Genomic DNA, 19,387 nt, shown 5'->3' with positions numbered 1-19,387 from the left:
TTGGTAATTTTATCAAAAAAAGAGATCAGGTTTGTCTGGCATGACTTCTTTCTCTGAAACCCATGTTGACTTATTGTGATTATGGCATTACTTTTTAGATGTTCACAGACTCTCTGTTTAATGATCTGCTCTAGAATCTTTCCTGGTATAGATGTCAGACTAACTGGACGATAATTGTTGGGATCCTCTTTCTTCCCCTTTTTGAAGATGGGGACAACGTTTGCCCTCCTCCAGTCTGCTCAGAAGTAAGCTCCATTGAATTCAGTGGGATTTACTCTCAAGTGAATGTGTATATAAAGGGTAGAGAACTTGTAGCTCTGTAGATGTTAGACTACAGGTCCCAGCAGTCCTAACCAGCATAGTTATTGGTGATAGAGGATAGGAGTTGCAATTCAACAACATACAGAGAGTCCCCGGTGTATAGGATTGCAGTCTTATTTTATGGGATATAGACTCAGGGGCTGTACAGGCCGCCCCTTTTAGTGCCAGATGAGGGCTGCGGCAACCACACGCCATGGCCCTGATCTGGCATTTCTGCCACACAAAAAGGAGCTACAAAAGCCAGCTCCTTTCTGCACCATGGAAGGGGTGCCATAGCACCAGAGCCATGGCTTTTCTGCTCTCCTTTGACGCAGTGCATGTACTTGCTATGCCAAGGGAATGCCGTGATGCCTCCCACCATGCGGTGGAGCATGTAGTGTCACACTGGCATGCGGGTGGCATCAGGGCATATGGCGTGTGGTCACCACGCCCCCCCCCCCCACTCCACCCGATGCCGGCATTTATCGCAGGTCTCTCGAGGCCCTAAGACATGGAGCAATGGAATCAAACTACAGGAAAAGAGATTCCATCTAAACATTAGGAGGAACTTCCTGACAGTAAGAGCTGTTTGACAGTGGAAGACGCTCCCTTGGAGAGTGGTGCAGTCTTCTTTGGAGGCAGTTTTAAACAGAGGCTGGATGGTGCTTTGATTGTGTATTCCTGCATGGCAGAGGGTAGGATTGGATGGCCCTTGTGGTCTCGTCCAACTCTATGATTCTATCGTGTAGTGATGTAGTGACATAATGCTGTGATGCAGTGATACAATATTCCCCATGCCATGGTACATTCTCTTAAAAGAGCCAACTGCATGGAAAGGTTTACAGTATGTATAACACTGTTCAGATTATAAGTCCTTGGCAGTTTTCAAACCAAGCAAACAGCTGATTTGCCCTGCCTGTTCTGTAGCAGCCCTAGTCCATAACCAGTGCAAGGACATATCTCAGAATGCAACCGGCGTGAGCAGTTTTGGTACATCAGGCAGAAATGCTAAGTGCTGTGTCCTTCTTTCACTAATTCACCAGGAGCACAAATTATCTGGATGCTCTCTGTGCTTACAAGCCCCTCTGAACTGAACATGTGCTGCAAGAGAACCTAATCTTGCCCCAGGGTATGTTTGTGCCTGTCCCAGAAAAAAGAGAATTTGGATGTGCTAGGTTTTCATCTCTATGTACTGCCAGTGTCAGAGGGACAAACAACACCTCAGGAAACACACTGGGGAACATACAGCAAATGTGCTGAAAATCAACATGGAGCCACAGGAACTAGCTCTAGGAGAGGGATGAGAAACAGATCTAAAAAAACCACAACTTTTTGGACCCCTAGCTATGCTGGCTGTGGGGTTCAAGGAACTGCAGTCCAAAAACTTAAGATTTTCTTTCAGTCCAACCACCTTCACAGGCACTATTGGTGGGAACAAGGAGGAGAGCCTTCTTGGTGGCTTCCCTAGACTTTTGAACTCCTTCCCTGGGGAGGCCAGAATGGCCTCCTCTTTCTTATCCTGCCATCAGTGGACAAAGACATTTTTTATTATTCAGGCTTCTAGAACTGAAGGCTTTTAAGGAAAGGACTTGTAAGAAGGTGCTGTATTGTTTTAAATTGTACTCTTTTAACTTCACAAAATCTTTTAAAGCATATGTTAATTTATGGAAAAATATAGTTAATATAGTTAACCATCCATATCCATACATTTTTTTATCCATGGATTCAAGCATCCATGGCTTGAAAATATTATACTTCCAAAACCAATCCGTTGTATTTAATGGGACTTGAGCATCCGCTCTGAGTTGCTCTGAGTCCCAGCTTTGAGAAAAGGGTGGGATATAAATAAATATGATAATAATAACTGTTGTTGTTGCTGTTGTTGCTGTTTTGGTATCCATGGAGGGGGGGGGGTGTCCTGGAACCAAACACCAGTGGATGCCAAGGGCCCACTGGAGTATAATTCTATCCTAATGTTGACTATATTATAATCATTTTAATTTATAAGTTGCCTTGAGTCCAAGATTTTGGTGAAAGGCAGTGTAGAAGAAAAGTTAACAGCAACAACAACAAGTAATAGCAACATTTTTTTACTCCTGCAACTTTTTATTCCTGTAATCCTCGGCAATCTGAGGTATCAAAAGAAATAACCCTATAATACTTTGAAAATAATTAATTGTTTTACCTGCACTGGCCAGGATACTCTGGGGGCAGAGTATCCTGGCTCCAGAGCTTTCCTGTTACCTCAAAGCCTCCATTCCAGTGGCCAGAGCTTTGCACACACGTCCTGCAGTACCACTTGGTGTGGTGGTAGCAGCAAGTCACTTAATCCTAAGGTTAGAACGAGGTACCCAGCATTTATCATAAGGCTGGGTGCCTTGCTCGGACCTCAGAGTGAGTGCTTCAGCACTCTGCTGGAAGACAGAGGTGTATATGCCCACACCACTTGCCCTAGGCTTCCTAAAGTAGATGGTTGCTTCAAATCCACTGGAAGACATTATCCTGTCATCCATGCTGAAGTAAGATTCAGCATTTGTGACTAGAACAGGGAGGACACACCATATTGTCCTTGGCTTCAGATGACAAAACGTCCTGAGGGTGACCCTGATTCTCCTTGAAGTGTGGCTCACTCATGTGTACATAGGATTTGCTATCTCATCATGATTTCATCATTGAAATTTGATTATTTTTTAGCTGAGGCCTGGTGTATATGTGATGCAGAATTATGTAGTAAAGTGTGGAGACAGGTTGTATTTATTACTTCAGACTGTAAATATGGGATCACTGAATTCTTCTAGCATGTCCTGCCATGCAATAAACTAGTATGGAGTCTGGACTAGTTGTTTTGTTGTTGTGTGCCTTCATACCTTATGGTGACCCCAAGGGGACCTTATCGTGAAGTTTTCTGGGCCTGAGAGTGTGTGACTTGCCCAAGATCGCCCAATGGGTTTCTATAGCTGAGCAAGGAATAGAACTCTGATCTTCAGAGTCGTGATCCAACATTCAAACCACTACACCTTGCTGGCTCTCTAGTTATTAACTTGTAAGGAATTATTGGGGAAAGTATACCATGCACAAATGGACCCTGCATGTGACCTGCAGTGAGAGAGTCCGCTTTGCTAGCTTTGGATTCTGTTACCTTATTCTGCATCATGTGTCAAATATATCAAATTATTTAGTTTGATATTTGATTGAAACTTGATGCTGGGTGGGTTAAAATTGCTTTCTCCTTTCACCTAGCCAGCTTCATTTTAAAAGGTGTGTTCAGCCTCCACATCTGTAATATTAGTATCTTAGTGCCATGCCAGTTTCAGCCACAAGTTCTTGGCATAATATCACTGTTGTTGCTTTTGTTAACCATCCTTGATTCAATCTCAACCCATGGTAACCATGTGGATGAGACATCTCCAAGACACCCTATCATACATTGCTGTGCTTAGTTCCCCTAAACATATACCCATGACCTCCTTAACAGAGTCCATCCATGTAGCATGCAGCCTTCCTCTCTTTCTACTTCTCTCCATACAGTTGGCCCTTCTTATACATGGATTTTTTATACACGGATTTAAGCATACACGGTTTGAAAATGTTCCAAAAAAGTATAAATTTACCTTGATGTTCCATTTTTTATTAGGGACACCATTTTGCTATGTCATTATATTTAATGGGACTTGAGCATACACGGATTTTGTTATACACGGGGGATCTTGGAACCAAACACCAGCGTATAACAAGGGTCCACTGTATTTCCTAGCATTATTGTTTTTCCCAGTGAATCGTGTCATCTCATGATGTGTCTGAAGTGTGACAGCTTCAGTTTTGTCATCTTGGCTTCTATGGAGATTTCTGCTTGATCTGCTGTAAGACCCATTCATTTGTCTTTTGGGCTGTCCACAGAATCCTCAGCACTCTCCTCCAGCACCACATCTCAAATGAATTGATTTTCTTCCTGTCTTCTTTCTTAACTGCCCAGCTCTCCCATCCATACATGGTAATAGGGAATACAATGGCTTGTATGTTTCAAACTTTTGTGCTGAGTTGTACATCTTTGCATTTTAGAATCATTTCTAGTTCTTTCATTGGCACCTCCCCATTCTTAACCTTCTTCTAATTTCCTGGCTGTAGTCACCATTTCTATCAATGTTTGATCCCAGGTATGACAACTCTTTTATCATTTCTGTTTCTTCACTATCTACTTCAAATTTATGTAGATTCTCAGTGGTCATTATTTTTCAGCTTTTTTATGTTCAGCAGTAAGCCTGGCTTTACACTTTCTTCCTTGATCTAGTAGCACTACATAGTAGTAATTGAGGCCTTAACCTAACTATGAAAATGGCTCTATGGACTGCCATATGGGCAACAAACTGGGTCCAAAGGATTTCACTTCTTGGGGTGAAGAACAAGATGGTGCTCCTTTCCGTTCCATGTACAAAAACTAACAGGATAGAATATTGTTCCAACACTGGTGATGGGACAACATCCTCCATCACACCTGAAGGCAGCAGGCTACTTTAAAGAATGGTGGACAGGCCGCATGGCACACCATTTTCACTTCTGGTATCTTGCTACAACCTTCTAGCATCCTCTACTACCTGAGGAGATTGCCTCATTTCATCTGATGATGGAAGTGGGCCTTGGTGGATAACCAAGTTTAACTCACCCAGTATCATGTTTAAATCATGAATCCTATCTCATCACATAAGTTGAAGCCATTTTGTAGAGCAGTGTGCCTTTAAGCTATCTGATGTGGATGACTCTTCTCCATGTGCCAGGGACTAGCACCACATTTGAGTCCATTGACTACAATAGTTTATTTCTTTGGTCTTTGTTAAACCATCAGCAAATGGCTTGAAGTCTGTGAACACCACTTTTGAGTGGCACTAGTACAGCTAGGCCTGGGATTTGTGTTGCCTTCCAGATATTCTTGAATGGAAACTCCTGGCACTCTACACCATTTATTACATTAGCTAGGGCTGATAGATGTGGTAGTCAAACAACACCTGAAAGCATGGGATTCTTTCCCCTTTTCCTGTCTCCTAGTGTTGAACTGCATTGGTGCAGGTCAGCCTTTTACAAGAAAGGTATATTAATGTTGCAAATTGAATGAGAGAATACTGTCAGGAATTGGGGCATAGTCATTGCAGAGATGCTGCTCCCTGTGGAGATGGCCATGCCTAGGAAAGGGGTGTTTTGGAGATGAGATGAATGTTTGCCCTGTGGTGTTTGCCTGTGTTGAGTTTCCTTGTGCAAATTGCCACCTGATGATGCTGCAGTTTTGAGAATTATGCTTATGTGAGCCAGCCCTAAAAGAGGAGTGAGCAAACTGAAAGAACAGGCAGGAGTCAACTTGGAAAGACAACAAGGACATCAGTTTAGGTTTAGCATTAGGTATGGAACAAAGAAATCCAGCATGATATAGTGCTTTTGTGTGTTGGACTAGGACTCCGGGAAGCCAGAGTCTGAATCCCTGCTCATCCATTGAATCTCACTGGGTGACCTTGAGCAAGTCACACTCTTTCAGCCCCTGAGAAGGCAATGATAAACCCCCTTTGAATAACTCATAACAAGAAAACCCTGTGTTTGGGTTCCTATAAATTGGATTTGGCTTGAACAAATGGAACAGAAAGTGTGGAAACTGGAACTGATGAAGAAGATGAACTAGCTATCCTGTATTGCCAATAAGGTCAAACAAAATTGCCATGCTGGATATAGCAGAAGGTATTTTTTTAAAGAAAAGACTGTAAAAATGAAAGTTTGTGGAAACTGCTTATCCTGTAACAGGGGTAAATAAATAGATTAATTATACCTTTTAGACTCCTCCACTCTGTATTAATTGTGATTTCATGCTGATGTTATTTCTTATTTTTATAAGTACAAATTAAAACTTAATAAAAACATTTTAAAGGATTGATTATAAATCCCTACCACCACCCTTTCCCTAGGGCTTTTGCAAACAACATCCAGCTTTACTTTTTGCATAGTTAAAATAAAGAAAGGAAGAAAGCAAAGGTGGCTTATTTCCTTTTAGATTAACATAGCAGGGTTCAAATCCCGGTTCAGCCTTGTAAACCCAGTGGGTGACCTTGGGCAAGTCACATTCTCTCAGCATCAGAGGATGATAATAACAAACCCCCTCTGAAGAAACCTGCCAAGAAACCCCATGATAGGTTTGCCTTAGAGGTCTCCATAAACTGAAAATGACTTGAAAACACACAATAACAGCAAAGTTGTAGAGTTGAATTTTGAAACTACACCTCTTCACAGACAAACAGAAAATAAAATGTAAGCATTTCTGCCACCAATTAAAGAACTAAAACAACAAGGGCATATGTTGTATGGAATGGAAGGTTGTGCAGTAGTGAAGACCTGGGAGCTATAACTCTACCTACAATGTCAGTCAATACATTCTGCAAAAACTGCGTGCCATAAAAAGGATATTTGGCAACTGTGCTGGATGTTTACAGGTATGTGTCCTGGCACACTGACAATCTGAAATATCCAATATGCCTGTCAAAACAACTCATCAAGAAGTATATACAATAGTATTTGTTGCTTCATAGGTACCAAAGTGTTCTGAGATCTTGAAGAAAAGTTGTAGGGGGAAGCAATCTGTTCATTTTAGCCCTTTAGTTTCTCTTGGCATCTTTGATTCTGTTTCCTCACCTGTACCTTTCTTCCTAGTTCCCATCATTAACTCACCCTCCCTGTTCCATTCTTTTCTCCCATTTCTACTTTCAAACTTTCCACTTTGAGCATCCCTCCTCTCCTGTATCCATCAACACATTCTGGACTAGAAGCCCCAGAATCTCTCAGGCAACATTACCGCTGGAAGTCTGGAAGACGTAGATGTTTTAAAAGTCACATTTCCAAATTCTGGCTGGAATGTAATTAAAATTAAAATTCTGTACCCAATTAGTCCAAAATTATAAAACAAGAACAACTGAATTATGCAATTTAGGCACAGTGTGTATTTTCAACATTTTCCTTTAGTTTTTCTTGAAATTCCATTCTGCAGTTTATTTCAGACAGGGACAGGGAGCTGTTACAAGCATGAAAGCCTCTGAGCTCTGGAATCTTTTTAGCAACTGTTTTACTTTCTGTAATCTTGAGAACTATATGCTTTAAATCATTATACAAACATGATTGCTAGAACCTTGCTTCACATACCCCATTCTTTTTAAATGAAAGTCAAACACATTCTCTGTATGTATATAATACACATGCATGAGAGCCAGCGTGGCGTTCTGATTCTGGAGAACAGGATTTGATTCATGGCTCAGCCATTAAACCCACTGGGTGATTTTGGGTGAGTCACAGTCTCTCAGCCTCAGGGGAAGGCAATGGCAAACCTCCTCAGGACAAATCTTGAGAAGAAAACCCCACGATAAGGTCACTTTATTTAGGGTCGCCATAAGTTGGAAATGACTTGAAGGTACACAACAATAACAACAAATTATGGCCTTAATGTACCTGTTCTGTGCAGCCTTTCATGAGTGATCTGCCTGATCTCACTACCTTTCCTTTATATAATAACATCCAAAATCCACAAAACAGTGATGCTTTTATGGGGCCAGCCAAAAGTCCACAAAATACACGATGCAAACTTTCAAAGCTCCTCTGGCTTCTTCAGGCAAAGATGTTAAAAATCAGACGGGGAAGAAGAAAAAAATTAACCATGTTAGGTCTACATCTTGTCAAGATGTTGTTTTTCTTGTTGTCAATTAACATGGTCTGGAGTGATATCATTGCAGGTAGAGGTTACGCCTGTCTTTGGCTGTGTGGGCTCTGGGAGCCAAAGGTGGGGTCTACACTGGATAGAATACTTTGGGCTGCTTCCAAAATATTGTGGTCCTAAAGCTGTCCTGAATTCCACCCCATTACCTGGGCACTGCAAAACAACACTGGATGGCTGCCTACACATGTGTCCCACTGTGCTGCCCAACACTGGTACCACTGGTGCAAATTGCTTTCTCTTAAATCACAACAAGCTTTCAGCCACGTGATCAATGTTATGTGTGCCTTCGATCGAAGCTGTTGTTGTGTGCCTTCAAATCGTTTCTGGCCTCAGAGGGAGCAACTTGTGGCGGTGGCACTGGGTGGTACAGCAGGATGCTGTGTAAATAGCTGCCCGGCATCACTATAGAGTGCTCTGGATTGACCTGGAAAATATGGAACAAAAGCTAAGTTGTGAAGTTGAAGGCTTTCATGGCCACCATCCATAGTTTTTTGTGGGTTTTTCAGGCTATGCGGCCATGTTCTAGAAGAGTTTATTCCTGACGTTTTGCCAGCATCTGTGGCTGGCATCTAGACTCTGAAGATGCCAGCCACAGATGCTGGTGAAACGTCAGGAATAAACTCTTGTAGAACATGACCACATAGACTGAAAACCCCACAAAAAATCAAAAGCTCAGTTATTTTCAACTGGTTTAAAGAAGGGATGACCTGGATCCCATGTGGAACTGGGCTCATGTAGCAAATACATTCTGCAGTTGAATTGGGGCTTTGGCCCTGTGTCATGAAGACAGATCGTGGTGAGGGAAGAGGAAAATGGTTTAAATGGCCTATGTAGACGTGCCCAAAGAGATGTAAAATTCAGGCAATAAAATTTAAACTCCATTAGCAACAGAAAAAATAACTTCCTTTGAGATGTTATTTCTGTCCTGGATGAGGCTTCCCACCCCTTTCTTAGGCAGTGAACATTGAATTTCTCTAAAATCTTCTGTACTGTTGCATCTGGGAAAACCTTTACATGCTGTCTAGTTAAAACCTGCCAAAAGCACTTCCAATAAAAAAGTTTTATTTTTGTTGGAAGCAGAAACCTCAGTGAGTTCAGTCTCTATCCCGTGACCCCTTCTTCTTTAGGATTCCTCCATTGTGGCTCAAATGGGATATCCTCAAACCCAGAAAACATATCCAGGGTTAGCTGCCCTAGCAGCAAAATACAATAACATCCCAAATCCCCAAAACAGTGATATTGGGCCAACCCATAATGCAGACCTTCTGGATACTGCTCCTTTAGTATTATTGACCATGAACAAATGTTCTACTGGAGTAACTAGACTCAAATTTCTGGAGGCCACCAGGTTGGGAAAAAGTGTTCTCCGTATAGTAAGTGTTCATTCATGTTTCCAGCCCTTGTGCCACCTTCTCAAAGGCGAATGAGTTCCTTGTGAAGAACTGTTGACCAGATGTTGTGACCCTGGATGGTTGCCCTCCATATAATCAATTCTTTTCCTTTGTTAAGTACCAAAATAAGGTTCTCAGGTGATGAGTATATTATGGAAATGGCAGAGTTTGGTGTCTTTGCTCTGAAATGTCTTCTCAAAGTCTCAGGTGTGAAATTAAATGTCTCATTTTTCTCCACCCTCTCCCTCAATTTGGATCTGTAATCCAGGGGTGGACTGGAAGTCTTGCAGAACCTACTTATTGTTTTGGTTGATTTTGCTCAGAGTACTGCGGTCCACCAGTGGGTCTGGGTACAAAAAAAAACCACAGTCAGGGGGATGCATGCTGTAATCCTGAGGGCAGCGAACTGTCTAATTAATAATAATAATAATTGTAAGCCACTCTGAGAGTCTTTGTGGCTGAAGAGCAGCGTATAAATACTCTAAATAAAATGGTACCTCTGAGTTCAGCTCAGGAATTTGTGATCAGTACCAGAACCAGCTCCTGTTTTCCCTCCAAATGTAATTTTTCAGTAACCTAATTTGAATGGGGGAATCATATATTTTTAAAGATGTGCCTGCTATAAGATAACTGGGAATTCAGATTCTTTGCCAGACTCCAGCTATGCACCCAGAGATTTCTCTAGACCATCTTTTCAGTCACTCCCTGCTGTTTACTAATGGTTTTGTTTTCTTTTTTGTTTTTCAGAAGGACCTCCCTTTGCCCAGGAAAAGCAGCAGGTAAGTGCAGGATTTTCATGTTCCTCAAATATGCTTATATACCAAGGTGAGAGAAAATTATTTTCCTATGGCACTAGTCACACAGGGTGTTGGGGGGGTTTTCTGGCCATATGAGGCCATGAGTCTATATCAACAGACAGCTCATATAATGGTCTGTTATAGAAACAGTATTATTTTCTGGCTGTTTGTTCATAGAGCCAACTGTGATGGGAGGAGAAAGCCGGGACCAAGGCAGAATGAATCAGTTGCTTCAGGTGGCAGATACAAGGAGGTGGTACTGGGATTCTTCCTCCTAAACTCTCTTGGTTTTCCCTTCTGTTTGAGAGCAGAGTAGTCAGTGTAAACCACATGGACTATCCTGGGATGCTTAAACTAGTCTGTTTCCACCGGTGTGGTGAAGGACACCTTCCCATCAATGGCTAGGCCAGTCAGCTCCTATAGCAGTGATGGTGAACCTTTTAGAGTCCGAGTGCCCAAACTGCAACCCAAGACCCACTTATTTATTGCAAAGTGCCGTGTCCCTCTGGCTTTCTAGTAACAAACTCGTGCAAATTCTGTGCTGGGACGACGGCACATGTGCACACAGAGAGGGCTCTGAGTGCCACCTCTGGCACGCGTGCCATAGGTTTGCCATCACTGTCCTATAGACAGGATGAACTGAGGGTGCTTTCTTGTGCTTTGCCCCAAGCAACAATGGCTGCTGCCACAGTGCAGAAATAAAGCAGTTTTATACCACTGTAATCTCCATGGCTCACTGTTGTGGAAACTTGTAGTTTGCTGGGGCACCAAAGCGCTCTGACAGGAAAGGCTAAATAGCTCACAAACCTACAAACCCCAGAATTCCATAGCATTGAGCCATGGCAGTTAAAGTGGTGTGAAACAGTTTTATTTCTACAGTGTGGATACACCCAGTCTTTCTTGGGTGGACCCTGGAGATATCTGCTGCCTCTGGCCATGCTCTGTGCCTCAGAGGAAATGGCGAACAGCCTTCCCTTCTATTGCCATTGCCACTGCCCATTCCTCCTTATCTTACTGTCACCTATGTTTCGATGATTGCCTTCACCTTGTGTATTAGTGTTACTACATCCTTTGCCATCTCAGCTTAAGAGCTACTTTACATATCATGACTACAGTGTGCAGGCTACAAACTCTTCCTGGGGAGGTGCTTTGCATGGCAAATGATGTTCAAACACTCCTCACTATTGCATTGTCCTGTTTGCATCCAGCATATCCTCAGTGGTGGTGGAAATTTGTATATGAACATTGTACACAAGTGGGGTGGGAAAACAGGCAGCTTCATTACATGGAAGACTGTTTTCAGGAGGAGGATTTCAACAGCCTCAATGTGAGGACTATAATAACAATGAATTGATCCTCAAAAGCTGCTCTGTAACTCAAATCAACCTTTTCACTGATAGTATCCTTCAGATGTGCATCCCCCATCATCCCAGCTAGTGGTGGCCAGGATGATGGAAGTGGTAGTCTAGAACATCCAAAGGGCACCAGTACCTGGGGAAGGCTGGGTGAAATTGAGTATTTAATTGCCAATATTTGTTCTTTTCTTATTTTTCTTCCAGCCTGCATATGCTCCATTATTAAACTTCAACAGTGTCAATTTTAACATTCATTCTGCATTGTGGAAAATGTCTTTTGGCTGCTGTTTTGTAAAAATATGTGTTCTCTGGTCAGCAATTCGTTGTCTTGGAAAAACATTCAGATAGTTAAATAAGGAGGTTGAAGTCTAAAGCCAAAATGGCATGCTGGTAATCTCCTCACATGTCCTTTTTTCCTCTTGAATAGCAACCATGATACAAAATAATATTCTTTGGGGGCCAGATTTGTCACAGGAAACTCTAGATATTAATCCCTATACTGGGATAGTAAAGGTATTTTTAGCTTTCTGATTGGTATAGGATTGCCATATACTGTTGTCTAATTTACTGGTTCTAATGAAAAATCCACATATTCATACATAGTTACCTAAGTCTGAATGGAAGATTCTTATTCCTGAAATATGAAATATGCATGGTTTCTCGCTTTCAAACTTATATTTGGAATTCTCACAATACTGGAACATTTCACAGGAAGGTTTTTACATGAACACACTCCAATCATGACTTAACAGTTCTCAGCTGCTTGTGTTGTCTCATTTTTTCCACAATCATCAAACACACCTTATATAGTTTATTCAGACCATAATCAGATTTGTCATAAATAAATTGTAGGCTATGCACCCCAGGAGATCAGTTAATATATAAGAAAAAAATAAATAAATAAGAAGTCTGACTGTATCCATGTGTCCTTATCCTCATTTATATATTTATATTTGAATCATTACCATAATGTTTTTTTCTCCAGGGAAAAATGTTGTAGGGGAAATGCATATGAAAAAAAAAGACATCAAGTGGTATTCAGCATTGCAGTTATGTATTTGTAACCTAGAGTTACAGATCTGTAACTGCTCTATATTGAGTAAGACTATGGCTGCATCCACACTGCAGAAATAATCCAATTTGATATCACATTAACTGCCATGGCTCAGTGCTATGGAATTTGGGACTTGTAGTTTGTTGTGGCACCAGAGCCCTCTGATGGAGAAGGCTAACTATCTCACGAAACTACAGTTTCCAGAATTTCATAGCATTGAGCCATGGCAGTTAAAGTGGTGTCAAACTGGATTATTTCTGCAGTGTAGATGCAGCTCAAGTAGTCTCATTATTAACCTATGTAAATACTACCCCAGCTCCTGAATCAGGTGAAGGAGGTCCATTCAGCAGGAGATCAAGACACAAGGAGAATGATGTTTCCACCCCCTCTTGCCAGCAAGTTTGTCTGCGGCTATCAGAAGTAACACCCCTGTCAGCAGTGATGTACTTAGTATATTGGACAACTGCTGCAGATAATTTTTTAAAATATTCCCCTCCTCTTTACAACAGGCTTTTCTGGGTCTGGCAGAGTTGCTAGCCAGGCAGGACTTATTTTCCTGCCCAGCCAGCAAAGCCACCAAATCTGGAAGGCAGACCCTTCCCACCAGCACATTGGGTGGAACCCCACTCTGAGTTGTCACCTGGTGCATGCAGCACCCACTAGTGATGCCTCTATCTGTCAGAAGTCCTTGTCACAGTTAACTGGTTGAAGAAGATGGAAATGTCATCCCATTTGCATCTAACTCACCAGCTGAATGAACCACCTTTGCCTTTAGGTGGACCTCAGTGGGTTGGGGCAGCTAAGAACATGTTACACTAGTTATGTCTCCTTAACATAGGCCCAGTACAGACAGGCCTCGTGGCCCGTCTTGATGATGTGCTAGGGTTGCCTCGGGGCATCGCTTACAGACGCCCCGCAACCCTAGCACGTATTCTATACATCAAAATGGTGGCACCCTGTACACATGGGCGCTGCCATTTGGACGTGACGGATGCTTACTGTCCGCACATTGCGGTGCCTTATAATGTTGCGAGTGCGCCATTGGCGCATTGCAGCGTCATAATGGTGCTGCAAGAAGAACCCACTTTTTGCGGGTTCTTTTTGCTCTGCAGTAAAGTCCTGCGGTCTGGAGGCTGCAGCTTCCTAGAGGAGCAAAACCAGGTGCCGAGAGACCGCCCTTTTTGGGCAGTCTGTACTGGGCCATAATAGCCAATCTAGGATTTCAGCAATTACAGATAGACTGCAGTTAACAAATCAGATATGTTGCTGAGCATTAGTTCTTTAATAGAAACTTTGACACCAGAGGCAGAATATCATGGAAAGGATAGGGGTCAGTTCCTATAGCACAAAAAAGATCAGTTCAACATGTTTCAGCCAAACATGTTTTATCCAAACCTAACAATATGCACATGTGAAATGAAACAACCAGGTCAGGTAACCCTTGCATAAGTGAACAAAAACAGGTTGAACCTTCTAGAGCCTACTAGAAAGCTTCTTCCAAAATGCGTCCAGAAGTGACTTTTTCTTTCACCAGCCTCCACTTTTCTTATTATTATTTTTTTTGGTGGCCAAATGAATAGATCTGCAATTTTAAAAATGTGCTAGAGGTAGCAGGTAAGGTAGGCTAATCTGCTTCCCCCTTTTCTTTCTGTTTTTTTGTTCATGCATGCTCAGGAAGGGATTCTGTAGCCAACTGCTGTTTACTTTGCCTGTTCTGGGCTGGCACACAGTTGTGCAGCCAAGGTAGAATCCCACTGTTTTCCAGCTCAGGTTTTATTACATTGTTTTTACTGCAGAAGCATGGTTGTAATCCAGCACCAACAGTGTGTTTCTCTGGCACTCCTGCAACATCCTTGCAATCCTCATGCTGCTAAAAATCTTCCAGCTACACAGGGGACAAGAAGGAAAAGTAAGGGCTGGGCAGAGCAGAAATAAACAGACTTTGTAAAAAGGAGCTCCTTTTTCATATGCTTTGTTAACTGAAGTATGCCTGTATTCTGGAATTCCTAAGCGACATGAATTGATCAGGAAAGGATCCATAAAACATGGGTTAACAAGTGCATTGGTTGCCTGAATCAGTTTTCACCCTGGCAGTACATTGAATCCACCAAAGCTTGCAATTGGAAATCAAGCATGGTTGCAACATCTGGTTTCTAGTGGATCTGTTTTTGAAGAAAGAGACCTGGGCACTTGGGGCATAAATAAGTGTAAACTTTTATTTGTAAGAGATTTAAGCGGTAACAGTTTCCATCCATTTTTCAGGCACTTGTGGGCAAAAAAATCACCAAGAAAAAAAAGTTTGGAGTTGTGAAGAAGGATAGGGGGGGTCTTGAGGCAGATGGGAAGTTTGGGAAAAAGTTCCAGGGATTGCAGTTTCCTTAACTACCCCCCCCCCCCAAACTAGGTTCAAGTGTGCATAATATTTTCCTGCTTGTGGGCTATATTCCATTGCTGGGCAGAAGGCTAAAGGGTAGGACCAGAAAAAACAGTAGCATATTGTAGCTTAAAGTCATCCTACCAGTAAGTAATGCTTAGGAAAGGCACTTTAGCATTTTTGCAATGAAAAGAGATATCCTGTACAAAAGCTGGCACACCATTCAATGACATCTGTCAAGAGAAAGAGGTGCAGCCACTTAGTAAACTGCAGAGGGCCAGGTTCATCTTCAAGGCCTGAGTTCTCATTATTGCCCTGGGACTGAGTTCCAACCTGCCAGGTCCTGTTCATGAGTTTTCTATTGGAATAGAAAAATACTCATCAGATAGAAGGAAGGGTAAAATGGGACTGTACTGATTGTCGCTTGCCTCTGCACACCCCTACTTATTTATGACTCTGTGCTTCTAAACCTAATGAGTCCACTTTTGTGTGATTACTAAACTTGCAAATAAATCTGAAATGAAGGTAGACGTTAGAGCCACATCTGAAGAATTCAAAAGGCCACTTGTGGCTCTTGATTATAAGGGGAATCAGAGGTGTTCCCTTATTGTTTTTCCAAGAGTGGGTTTTTCTTGTGAATAAAAAATCACAAAAAAGGTCTCCAGTTTCCCCTTCGCAGGTTTCTGATCACACCTCTCAGTTGTAACAAACCTTTGGTTATTGTATTCAGTAATGTGGGTTAACAGATTGATGGTACCTCTCTTGCATAGGCTGGCAGTACAGTTCAGGAGAAGACGGGCAGGTCAGACCTAATCTCACCAACGTGTGAAACATTATCATATAAGATTCCAGAATAATGATTTCCCTACTTGGTTCCTTTGCTCTTAATGTTGAGAAGCTCCTTTTAATGTTCAGTCGAAATCTACTGTCCTGTAACTTCAAACCATTAGACCTGGTCCTACTCTCTGGGGCAGCAGAGAAGAGGCCTGTCTTCTCTCTGTGACAGCCCTTGAAATATTTAGTGAGTGCAATCATGTCAACCCTTATTCTTCGCTCACAAAGCTTAACATGTACGAGATATTATTGTTTTATTGCTATGTTTTTATTGTGTGGAGCAGTTTACACTACTAGAGATTTAATATGCATAAGTATCAGTGTATATGGTTGTAGTCACTGCATTCTACAGCAATCCAAATCTTGATGGTGTTCATTCATAGGTTTCGTTCTGGCTTTTGATCTAACTTGCTGCTGCTGCTGTTCTTGTTGTTGTTGCTGCTGCTACGTGCCTTCAAGTCATTTCTGACTTATGGCAACCCTAAGGCAAACCTATCATGGGGTTTTCTTAGCAAGATTTGTTCAGAGGTTTGCTATTGCCTTCCCCTCAGGCCAAGAGTGTCACTTGCCCAAGACCACCCAGTGGGTTTCCTGGCCAGGCTGGGAACCAAATCCTGGTTTCCAGAGTCGTCCAACACTCAAACCACTGTGAAATCTACTGCCATATTATGGATAGATATATCAGGGAGAGTAAACTCAAACATTTGTGTCTGTTGTGCGTGGAAGAAGCTAGGGTCCATTTTGAAGTCTCAGCCACTGAACTGTTTCTTGAGAGACTCCCTGTAGCATTACAATCAATGTGCTGAAAACTAAAGCTGCAACTTTATAGCTAACATCCTATTAGAGCAGGGGTAGGCAACCTTTTTGAGCCGGGGGCCAAGTTGCTGTCCCTGACAACTGGGGGGCCGAAGCCAAAAAATAAATAATTAAATAATATAGGACATTTTCAAATGTAGGACACATTTTTAAAAAATGGAGGACATGCAAAAATTTGATTTTTTAAAATAGTTAATATGAATGCATGTTTGTTAGGCATGATCAAAATGGAGGACATTTGGGCCTCAGAAGCTGGATGATATCAGTATCACCATCACCATCATCATCATCATCATCATCATCATCACTATCATTGTTAAAGCAGACCTTTTAGCATTAAAAGCACCGAAAATACACAGAAATGCACTTTGGAAAGTCACACTGTCTCACCTTCAGAAAGAGTGAGTGCATGCCTCAGAAACTGATATTATCATCATCATCACCACTATCAATGTTAAAACAAAGCAGACCTGTAGAAATGGAATGGAAATCCTCCTCCTCCTCCTCCTCCTGCTACTCTTCTTCTTCATCCTCCTCCTCCTCCTGCTCCTTCCTTCCTCCTTCCTCCTCCTTCTTCCTCCTCCTCTTCCTCCTTCCTCCTCCTTCCTTCCTCCCTCCTCCTCCTCCTCATTTTCCCCCACCCCTTTTCTTCCCTGCCCGCGGCTGTCTGGCAGCCGCGGGAAAGGAGGGGAGGAGGAGGAGGACTCCCACCCCTTCCTGCCTTGTCTGGAGGGGAACAGGCAGGGCGAAGGAGCCTCGCTGAAGCGGGGCTCCTTGGCCCTGCCCGCCCGCTGAAGCGAGGCTCCTTGGCCCTGCCTGTCCGCCGGCTGAGGGCCGCTTGCGCGAGAGGCCCAAGGCCCCACGCGAGAGACCTGGTCCTGCCGCTGATTGCCACCGGCGCGGGGCCTTTGGCAATCGGTGGCAGGACCGGGCTCGGGACGGTCCCAAGGCCTCCCGGGCTAGATGTGGCCTGCAGGCCGGGGGTTGTCGACCCCTGTATTAGAGACATAGACATGTGTAAGTCAGGCTGCAGAAGCAGGACCAAAAAGTCATCCTTACGCAACAGGTGTATTCTGCTGATATCGTAGGATGTGGAGTTGCATGGATAACGTGTTCCACTCTACCTTGCCTTTCCTGTATGCATATTCTACATTTTGTTTTGTGGTTGTGCATTGTGTTGCACATCCTATACCTAGCATTGTGATTGTATACACTATACTTTGCATTGTGGTTTTACATTCTGTACTTTGCACTGTGGTTGTGGATCCTATATTGTACATGGCATTTGTGCATCCCAACGATACTTTGTGTCATGGCTATGCATGTTATATTGTGCATTGCAGTTGTGAAATGTATACTTTGTATTGTTGTGCACTGCAATGGCACCCAGTCACGGACATGTGTTGAAAAATGATGCTGTTCTGCATGGGGCTTGCTTGTGTAGTATATCTCTGCATGTGGATATTTACATTATGCTGAGGGAGTGTTGGATTGTAGCCTTGGAATAGTCCCTTTTGAACTTAACAAGCCTCACTCTGAACTGAAAAAGTACTGTTAAGAAGGAAAAAGAAAGCTTTTCATCAACATATCAACTAAGGCTGGGCAATCTCTTTCCGTCTCAGGGCCAAATTCAGTTGCAGAGTTGTTCTGGGGTAACAGCTTTCTGGGGATGGGGAGAAGAAAAAGCATATGACTAAAAATGCCAGCACTTTGTAGCTTAAAGCTATTAAGTAACAAGAATTAATCCTTACATGAGGAAGGGGTCATTTACACATCATTGTTTTTAGCGTGACGATGCAAATAATCTCACTCACACATTCCAGGTTTGTTATTCACACTATGGAACTGCATTGATACACATTGATACACACCTCTGCGACTTTGGTTGCTCAGATGTGCAAGCATTCAAATAAGGATGAACCAGACGATGTGAATGCATTTGGAACCCCTTTTTTGGTATGCATCATTTTATCCCAGGTCTGTTCTGGTCTATTTGCATTGGTTAGTCACACTACCGACAATGCAGATATTTTTTTAAAACTCGGGGGAAACCCCAATATCGATTATCTCTGATTAAGTGGGGGGTTTGGCAGCTCTCCCAAATGTAATTGAGTGCATTCAGAATGTGCGTGAACAACAAAGATTTAACCCAGTCCCGGATGCATCCTGGATTATTTTCGTAGTGTGAATAACCCCAGAGTTTGACCTTTTAGAATGGGGGCAAAACATCTGTACAACAACTGGAAAACTATTGAATAATGTTGTCATGGGAAAGGGGACTAGGGTACCTCACAGGGCCAGGCTGGCATCCCCAAAGAGGACTGCATTTAGCCCTGCAGTCTTAATATCCCAACTTACGATGTCAGCTTTCCATTGGCATGGAGGTTTGGACATGGGGGTTTGCTATGCGCCCACCTATGTGTATTCTGAAGTACTACCTGTTGTGTGGGAGACTGTATCACACACACCACTCTCTGCTGAAAATCTGAATTGCTCCCTTGATTGCCAAGGTAAAAAAAAAGCTATTTACAGGCTTCAGCTGTGCTGTTGGTTACTCATCTTTCCCTACCATGCTGTCACCCAGGGTTCGCAATTCTCTTATCTCTACCAGTTGCATCTCTTTACATCACTCATTGGATTTTTTTCCGGGGGGAAAAAGAGCAGTCTCATTAAAGCAAAGCAGGGGGTTATACAAAAGCAAAGCAACACCCACCCACCAGGTTGAAGATGA

General features: G+C 42.7%; 1 protein-coding gene across 1 annotated transcript in view; it reads left to right on the top strand.

Moving 5' to 3' along the window:
* Positions 1–19,387, top strand: part of LOC149323084 (microtubule-associated serine/threonine-protein kinase 1-like) — a 124,702-nt gene that overhangs the window by 29,042 nt on the left and 76,273 nt on the right. The window contains exon 2 of the mRNA XM_089487078.1: positions 10,174–10,205. Within this exon, the coding sequence (XP_089343204.1) occupies positions 10,174–10,205 (32 nt within the window). The remainder of the gene's footprint in view (positions 1–10,173; positions 10,206–19,387) is intronic.

The sequence above is a fragment of the Sceloporus occidentalis genome, unplaced genomic scaffold (genome assembly GCF_023333645.1).
Source record: "Sceloporus occidentalis isolate IW3139 unplaced genomic scaffold, rSceOcc1.0.p SCAF_1, whole genome shotgun sequence".
Taxonomy (NCBI): Eukaryota; Metazoa; Chordata; class Lepidosauria; order Squamata; family Phrynosomatidae; genus Sceloporus; species Sceloporus occidentalis.
Note: the sequence above shows the minus strand (reverse complement) of the source record. Positions and strands in the feature narration are given on the sequence as shown.